General features: G+C 47.9%; 2 protein-coding genes across 2 annotated transcripts; one reads left to right on the top strand and one right to left on the bottom strand.

The window, feature by feature from the left end:
- Positions 1-224: 224 nt before the first annotated feature.
- LOC308315142 (sodium- and chloride-dependent creatine transporter 1-like) lies at positions 225-2,033 on the bottom strand (the record flags this gene model as incomplete). The annotated part of the gene is made up of 1 exon (XM_080762981.1): positions 225-2,033. Exon 1 carries the CDS (start codon positions 2,007-2,009, stop codon positions 225-227), a length of 1,785 nt encoding a protein of 594 aa, XP_080619107.1. The 5' UTR covers positions 2,010-2,033.
- Positions 2,034-4,866: 2,833 nt separating this feature from the next.
- Positions 4,867-7,293, top strand: LOC308315562 (transitional endoplasmic reticulum ATPase-like; the record flags this gene model as incomplete). The annotated part of the gene is made up of 1 exon (XM_080763598.1): positions 4,867-7,293. The coding sequence occupies one exon, from the start codon at positions 4,867-4,869 to the stop codon at positions 7,291-7,293; it is 2,427 nt and encodes an 808-aa protein (XP_080619724.1).
- Positions 7,294-9,425: the final 2,132 nt, after the last annotated feature.

Consider the following 9,425-nt stretch of genomic DNA (forward strand, 5'->3'; position numbering starts at 1 on the left):
ACCCCCCTTGTCTAGATGCCACCCGTCATGCGGTCTCGTCCTAGACCAGTGGTTCACAATTAAAGTGGGGTCCATGAGGGTTGCAAATGGACCCTTACAGGTCTGTAAGGGTCCACAGTGTACAAACGGAACCAAATGGACCCTCTTCCTTGATGGGGGTTTCCAAATGGACCGTGGTTCTGACAGAGTCAGGGGTTGTCCTTGACATTTCCGAGGAAACAGTCCTAGACACTCTCATGTCGTGACCTGATGGGCAGCGTTCTCGCGTCATTTGCAGCGGAGCCCGCGCTCCTGTCGTCCGAGTTGGATGAGCGTCTCTTATCGTCCTCCGTCGACTGCATGTCCGTGTCGGGGGACATGTGCTCCAAATGATGAGGGCCCCATACCGGCGTGGTCAGCTTCACCCATCGCTCCTTCAACGTGCCTTTGGCTCTTAAGAGCTTGTAGAGGGTGAAGAAGGGTATACATAACATGGAGGACAGAGCCAGAAACCAGCCAATCACCTGTCCCCACCACGGATACACGTATGTAATGTTGTAGGTTAGCGGCTGATAATTAACCAGGTTGAACAGGAAAATGGCCATGCAGATACTGGGGGTAATGAAGCACCAACACCATTTCATCCACGCACACGGTTTGTAGCCGATCATGCGAGCGACATCGTCCATGAAGCGATCGGCCCCATAAACCCAGGCCACCACAATGCATTGCCAGAACGCCTGCCAGAGAAGAGTCATCCCGCTGGCAGAATAGAAGTCAAAGATCTGGAATACGTACATACCCCCCTGGGTTATCATGGAGAGGTCGATGAGGAGCCACAGCACGCAGAACACCCCCACGGAGATCTCCCGTCGATAGCGCGGGCAGAATTTATCGGGAAACAAATCGAGGATACCCGTTATGAAGCCTTCGACGCCCACAAACTGGCTGTCCAACCCCAGCAAGAGCAGCATGAAGAAAAACAGGATGGCCCACAAGGGCGCGAAGGGCATCAAACTCACGGCTTTGGGGTACGCTATGAACGCCAGGCCGGGACCCGACTCTGCCACCTGGGAGATGTGCACGTTCTGTTCATGGGCCATGAATCCCAGTATGCTGAAGACGACGAACCCGGCCAAGAAACTGGTACCGCTGTTTATCAGAGCCAGGATGAAGGTGTCTTTGTAACAGTCATAGTTAAACCTGTTGTAGCTGCCCAGAGCATTCAGTGCACCCAGCCCAATGGCGTAGGAGAAGAAGATCTGTGTCCCGGCATCAATCCACACCTGGGCTTCACCCAGTTTGGACCAATCGGGTTTGAGGTAGTACATGATGCCATCAGATGCTCCGGGAAGTGTGACTCCTTTGACCAATAAGATGAAGAGAACCACGTAGGGGAAGGTCGCCGTGAAGTACACAACCTTGCCGGTGGACTTGACTCCTTTCCACACGCATAAATATACAATGACCCAAACGGTCAGCAGACACAGCAGCAGCTCCCAGTTGATGGTGCCGGGCTCCTGCAAACCGCTGGAGATATTCAACACCTTGTTCTCCCAGAACTCGATGATGGACGGCCGCGAGTCCTGACAGGTCACGTTGGGACCTATGCTCCCCTGAGGGTTGTTCCGACAAAAGCTCTCCACAACAGTGCTGTTCACGCACCTGTCCGTGTTCCAATCGTTGTCGCAGGTGGTCCATGGGAGGGGGGATGTCATGGACTTGATGAAGTAGTAAAGGGCCCAGACCAGGACCATGATGTAGTACGTGTTGCACCAAAACACGATGACCATGGACGCGAAGCCCAGGCCTTTGAACAGAGGGGCGATGTTCCACACGTCGATGCTTCCCGCCTTCATGAACTGGCCCATGGCTATCTCCAGGAAGAAGACGGGTATGGCCCCGGCGAACACCATCAACAGATAGGGAATCAGAAACACCCCTCCGCCGTTCTTGTAGCACAGGTAGGGGAAGCGCCACACGTTGCCCAGGCCCACGGCGAAGCCCACGCAGGCCAGGATGAAGTCCATCTGCCTGGTCCATGTCCCTCTCTCTGGCGGCAGCGGGCCGTTGCCATTCTCCATTCAGTCACTAAATCACCTTCACTTTAAACCCGGAGGGGTTTAACTAATCTGATTGTCAATACTCAAGTATTTTTAGGGGTCTCCTGCGGTGTCCCCCAGGTTCTGGGTCAGGAACAGTTTTTAATGTCTCTCGCTTTAAAAACTCTAAATGTGATGCTTTGTACTTCTTTCTCCAAAGTTAGTATACTTGATTCAACATCACTTTCAATTTAAATCGAATGCGGCTGTTATAACCTATAGTCTATGTCTACGTGTCAGTCAATGAATCATGTTACCTTTCAGAATGGACAGTTTTATATAGCAGCGTCAGTACATGACGTAAGTGGAAACTGTGATGTAACTTTCACTGGTTCGCCTGCCTACCTATAGCTATCTTCACTGCCTCCCTATGGTTTGCTTGCCAGCATCGCTTTCTGCAGTGGCGGTGCCAGCTGAGTTTTATTGCAGGTGCTGAGAGGGAGCTGGGGATCTTACTGTGAAATGTTCTTGTGAAAGGTTACACAGATTTGGACTCATTCAATGAAAGCCTGCAATGTCAGTCCATTTGACCTGGACATCCAAGGCTGGAACAAGTAGCCTCATAAAAGTAACTAATAAAAATGAAATAAAAAAGGCAATGCTGAGATGTATACATGCTTATATGTACAAAGAGCTTATGACTAATAACTACATTGGATCCATTGGAACACCGTTTCCTGAAAAGTAACAGTTTTGGACGTAGAAAGGTTTCCATGCACCCGACAGAGACACTATGAAATCCAAATCAGTCGCATATAGGGAGATGTTGTGGATGTGTTGTGCACAGGTTATTGAACGCTCTCATTCAATCACACGGTATTTCAGTCATACGTGGGAGTGGGAGCGCATACGGGGGAACGTTGGCCATCTTGTCCAGTTTGGTTCCCGGCACGACCCCTTCCTGCCCATTTTGGATTTGGCCACTATGGCGACCGCGAAGGTCTACGGCGCGCGTGACGTAGCTAAATCATTAGAGCATGTCCTGGGCCAAATGTGGTGCATTTAGACTGATTAGGGTGAAATATCCCTAAGGGCCTGGACTAAAGAGGCCAATTTACAAAATAAATGATATAAAAGTGGTTCCTTCACAGTTGATCTTAAATCTGATTGAATATGTCATTGTATTCCCCATCTATCTATAAATGCACCAAGTCTCTGTCTGTCTGTACGTCTGTCTGTCTGTATGTCTGTCTGTCTGTGTGTAATCCACGTAACTCGAGAACCGTTCGCCTGACAAATTATCAGGCATGCCCAAATATGGAGTATATGCAGATGTCAGAAGAACTCCATATATGGGCATAAATGGGACACAGACTGGGTGGGGCATTAATTTCCAACTTGCATCGTTCCAAGTAGGCCAGTGCCCAACCGGCCCCGCTGTAGGCTAGATTTCTTTTCCTAGTATGATTCGCGGGAAGGAGCGCTTGTTTTACCACACCGGCTAGTAGTAGTAGGGCGGGGCGAAGCCCCGCCCTACTACTAGTAGTCAAGGAAAGCGCCACCCGCGCGGGCGGAACTTCACCTTCTAATATAAACACAAACCCCATTCTGCCAGCTGCCTCGCTAGCCTAGTGGACTACTACGCCGACTTGTAATATATGCTTCGCTGGTTCGCGCCCCACTGCCGCCAATATTTTACAACCGCAGACTTTTTAATAGTTTTTGGATTAAGGTTAGAGTTAGGGTTAGGGTTAGAGTTAGGTTAGGGTTAGGGTTAGGTTAGGTTTAGGGTTAGGTTAGGTTAGGTTTAGGGTTAGGGTTAGAGTTAGGTTAGGGTTAGGTTAGGGTTAGGGTTAGGGTTAGGGTTAGGGTTAGGGTTAGGTTAGGGTTAGGGTTAGAGTTAGGTTAGGGTTAGAGTTAGGTTAGGGTTAGGGTTAGGGTTAGGGTTAGAGTTAGGTTAGGGTTAGAGTTAGGTTAGGGTTAGAGTTAGAGTACTAGTACGCATAAACACTTGTGTGCGGTCCAAAACACAGCCCAGCGCTTCCTACTCCACTGACAACCAATCACAGTGCTCGAATCTCCGAATCATACTAGGGAAAGAAATCTCGCCCGCTGTAGAGGCCCCATGGGCACCGCTCTAGTTGCGAACGCAGTGAGCACTTACTATGAGACCTAGCAGATCATGTCTGTCTGTCTGTGTGTGTGTCTGTGTGTCCCCCCTTTGTGCCCATATATGGAGCTGAGTGATTTGTTTGTGATTGATGCAACACACTCCATATTTGGACGTATAGCTGCTTTGGGGACTCCTTATATGGTTATGGCTAACTTAACTTAAAAATAATAACTTAAAAATAAATCTTAAAAAAACCCAAATATGTACGAGCTGCGTTCGCTTCCTGCGTTTGCGCGTCTTACTGGTATATGAAAATATACTTGTAGTTATAGTTATAGTTACTATAGTCTGAAAAAGTAACTATAATTACTTTACTAGTTACTAAATTATGAAAGTAACTCCATGCCGTGCAGTATTGAAATGCATAACAACGTTCAAGGACCCTCGTGCTAGGGTCACAAACAATACTGTTGCTAGGTCGCCTGTGACATAGGCACATACAGTAGCAACAGTTTGTATTGTGTGTGACGTCACCATGTGTGTGACGTCATCATTCTGGTCAGAAGGCCACTATATAAGATGGTGTAGAAAGATTTATATTCTGCTTGTGGAATTTGTCAGAGTCAGAGAGCAACACCTAGAAAGTGACAGGGAAGGACTTCTTTGCTCGGCAGATATTTTTTGAATACTCTAATATACCAATATAAATTAATTAAAAGTTGACTAGACGCCATGGCTTCAATAGGGGAATCAAAGGAAGATCAGCTTTCCACTGCCATTCTGAGGAAGAAGAGCAGGCCAAACAGACTGATTGTTGATGACTCGGTCACTGATGACCACAGCGTGGTCTCTCTCTCGCAGGCCAAGATGGATGAGCTGCAGCTGTTCCGCGGAGACACCGTGCTGCTGAAGGGAAAGAAGAAGAAGCAGACTGTGTGCATCGTTCTCTCTGACGACACCTGTTCTGATGAAAAGGTCCGTATGAGCAGGGTTGTCCGCAACAATCTGAGGATCCGTCTGGGAGACGTCATCAGCATTAATCCAGTTCCCAATGTGAAATATGGAGCAAGAATCCATGTTCTCCCAATAGATGACACCGTAGTTGGGATTACCGGAGACCTGTTCGAGGTGTACCTCAAGCCATACTTCAAAGAGAATTTCAGGCCCATTCATAAAGGCGACATCCTCCTGGTCAGGGGTGGCATGCGTGCCGTGGAGTTCAAAGTAATAGAGACTGATCCCTCCCCCTACTGCATTGTTGCACAGGAAACGGCCATCCACTGTGAAGGGGATCCCATCAAGAGAGAGGATGAGGAGGAGTCCCTTAATGAGGTTGGCTATGATGACATTGGAGGAGTGAGGAAGCAGCTTGCGCTGATCAAAGAGATGGTGGAGCTGCCTCTTAGACACCCTGCGTTGTTCAAGGCAATTGGAGTCAAGCCACCACGTGGTATCCTACTGTATGGACCCCCTGGAACAGGAAAGACCCTGCTGGCTAGAGCTGTAGCAAATGAAACTGGAGCCTTCTTCTTCCTTATCAATGGTCCTGAAATCATGAGTAAGATGGCTGGAGAAAGTGAGAGTAACTTGAGAAAGGCCTTTGAGGAAGCAGAGAAGAATGCCCCAGCCATCATCTTCATTGATGAGCTTGATTCCATCGCCCCCAAGAGAGACAAAACTCAGGGAGAAGTGGAGAAGCGTATCGTGTCTCAGCTCCTCACCCTGATGGACGGCCTGAAGCAGAGAGCTCATGTCATCGTCATGGCTGCCACCAACAGGCCCAACAGCATTGACACAGCTCTTAGGAGATATGGGCGTTTTGATAAGGAGGTGGACATTGGAATCCCTGATGCAACAGGCAGACTGGAGATCCTCCAGATTCACACCAAGAACATGAAGCTGGCTGATGATGTTGACATTGAACGGGTGGCCAATGAGACCCATGGGCACGTGGGTGCAGATCTGGCTGCTCTCTGCTCTGAAGCAGCTCTGCAGGCCATCAGAAAGAAGATGGACCTGATTGACCTGGAGGATGACACCATTGATGCTGAACTCCTGAACTCCCTTTGTGTCACCATGGATGACTTCAAATGGGCACTGACCCAGAGCAACCCATCAGCACTGAGGGAGACAGTGGTCGAAGTTCCCAACGTCAGCTGGGAAGACATTGGAGGTCTGGTTGATGTCAAGAGGGAGCTGCAGGAGCTGGTACAGTATCCAGTGGAACACCCAGACAAGTTCCTAAAGTTTGGCATGACTCCATCAAAGGGTGTGCTGTTCTACGGACCACCCGGTTGTGGTAAGACCCTGCTGGCCAAGGCCATTGCTAATGAATGCCAGGCTAACTTCATCTCCATCAAAGGACCTGAGTTGCTCACTATGTGGTTTGGTGAGTCTGAGGCCAACGTGAGAGAGATCTTTGACAAGGCTCGCCAGGCGGCCCCTTGTGTCCTGTTCTTCGATGAGCTGGACTCAGTAGCCAAGGCACGCGGTGGCGGCGCTGGAGATGCTGGTGGTGCAGCAGATCGTGTCATCAACCAGATGCTCACGGAGATGGACGGCATGAACAGCAAGAAGAACGTCTTCATCATTGGAGCCACCAACAGACCTGACATCATCGACCCCGCCATCCTGAGACCTGGCCGTCTGGACCAGCTCATCTACATCCCCCTGCCCGACGAGAAGAGCAGGATCAACATCTTCAAGGCCACCCTTCGTAAGAGCCCCATCAGCAAGGATGTGGACATCGACTACCTGGCCAATATGACCAACGGCTTTTCTGGAGCTGACCTCACAGAGATCTGCCAGCGGGCGTGTAAGCTGGCCATCAGAGAGAACATTGAGAATGACATTCGCAGAGAGAGGGAGAGGGAGACCCACCCAACAGCTATGGAAGTAGAAGAGATAGACCCCGTGCCCGAGCTCAGGAAGGAGCACTTTGAAGAGGCCATGCGCTTTGCTCGTCGTTCCGTAAGTGACAACGACGTCCGCAAATATCAAATGTTCGCACAGACACTGCAGCAGAGTCGTGGTTTCGGCTCCTTCAAGTTTCCCTCCAGAAATGGGGCTACAGAAGGCAGCGTTCCAAACCAAGTGTCAGGAGGCACTGGTACTGGCCCAGTCTTCAATGAAGATAACGACGATGACCTTTATGGATGAGTTTGTATACTGCCTCTTATGGCCAATACAAAAAAAGAAAAAATCTCCCCTGCATGTAGCCATGCTACAGTAGCCAATAAACATTCTACATAACTAAAAAACATAGCATGAATGCACCTGGGACGTATCCTCAGTGATGTATCCTGAGGTCAACGGTGTCTCGGGTGTCTCAACATCATACCCCTCACTCAGGCGACCCAGCCGGGAGTGATCAAGTCCCGACTTACGTCCAGTAGCTACCCTCAATCAGTCCCACTAGGGAAAAACCAGGGGCACACAATCCGTTGGAGGTCCACTCCTGCTCTCACCAGGAGTAGAGCGAGGACTTGTGCGTTGCACCAGAGTCCCAGCACCACATAATACAATATAAGATTTGTCACCTCCTGTAACACATAACACACATAACAGATGCACGGGTATTTTCCTGGAGAGGCAGTGAGGGTTTGATCTCTTGATGTCTGACACAGGTTGTTCGTATTCATTCCCAAACTCTGCCATGTTGGTGTGTTAAATACATAAAGGACTAGTTACAAATATGAAAATAAAAGTTAAATATTTTAGAAAGTGACGTATAGTGACTATTTCCGTGGGAGACAATAGTGAGAATAACCTAACTGGGCTCTCTGCTTAGACTTGAGTTTCTTTTTTTTTCCGGCATCTCTTTGTCGTAGTGGAAAACACCCATCCATTTCAAGGTTTGATTCCCAGTAGCGACACCTCAGGCTTGGGGTTCTAATTTTATGTAATAATTGATATTGATGACAAAATGTAATGTAGCCTTTTTATAGCACATTTAAAAAAACAGACATTGACCTAAAGTGCTTTCCATTAAAAAAAAAAAATCATAAAAACCTCATAAAATATAGGCCTATACAGTAAAAATACAACAACATAAAAAAGGAACAGTTGACCAGACAAGGCCATACGTTTGATTTGACCGAGCTGAAGGCAATGGAGAAAAGGTGGAAAGCTTTCAATGGTGGTGCTGGACTTAATGTGCAGTGGAAGTGCAGTGTAAGATTGTTTGGGAGGTGTACTATAATCCGACGGAGCATTAGTTCCACATGCGTCCGCATCTCGGACTAGCGCCTGCTCCCGTGCTTGCGGTTATGGTTAGGTTAAGGTTTGAGGTGGGTTGTCGTTTTTCGGACCAATGACTAGTCTAACTAAAGTACTGCACCCCCAGAGTTTGGGGGCAAAAACTGAAAAGGCCCGGTCACCTTGGGTAGGCTCGTTGAGGGGACATCAAGGAGCATTTGGGAGGATGACCCAGACCTGAGTACCCTGGAACTGGAAGCAGGAGGTGCAGAGACCAAATCAGCAATGTATTGTGGCGCGAGGCCATTTCAAGCTTCATAAACAAAAAAGAACATTTTGAAATCAATGCAGTGTTTCACTGTCTGGTAACCAATGCAGTTGGGCCAGAATCGGGTAATGTGCTCTCGCTTCCTGGTTCCAGTCAAAAGTCTCACAGCTGAGTTTTGGACCATCTGTAGACGGAATAAAGTGGACTGAGTCAGCCCAGAAGTGATAAAAGCATGGATCACAGTTTCCAGGTCATTGTATGGCTTCAATGCTACTCATTACACTAGACACTTGTTTGTTAGAGTTCAAGTAGGAGTCGAAAACACGCTTATGAGGTCAATGACGGATTATTGAGGGCCAAATATAATGACTTCAGAAGAAAGTTTGTGTTTGTGTACGCTATAGGCTGGGTAGAAGTCCACATACACACAAGTTTATGGCGTCTCTCATCCAGGAATCCATATCTGGGCAAGGTTTCTACTTGATCCGACTGCCTTTCACTTCCATTCGTTATACATTTTAAGTAAAAAATTTAAATAAAGCATTTATTGTACATAAAATTTAAATCACACTTGTGTGAAGTGAGGGGCGCTATCATTATACAGTAACATCATCATACATCACATTCAGCCAATCAAATCATCGCTATAGGGTACCTATAAGCGCCCCTCAAAAGGTCTAATAAATCTAAATGAAAACAATTAAGTATGTAAAAAGTGCAGTGTGAAATAAAAACATTAAGGCTACAATTTGTTGGGGGGAAAAATCTATTTATTATGTAACTCTCAAAGTTGGTGCGTCTGATGTAGTGGACGGACGTAGCATCC

The sequence above is a fragment of the Protomyctophum bolini genome (genome assembly GCF_963924005.1).
Source record: "Protomyctophum bolini genome assembly, chromosome: 5".
In the NCBI taxonomy this organism is placed as follows: domain Eukaryota; kingdom Metazoa; phylum Chordata; class Actinopteri; order Myctophiformes; family Myctophidae; genus Protomyctophum; species Protomyctophum bolini.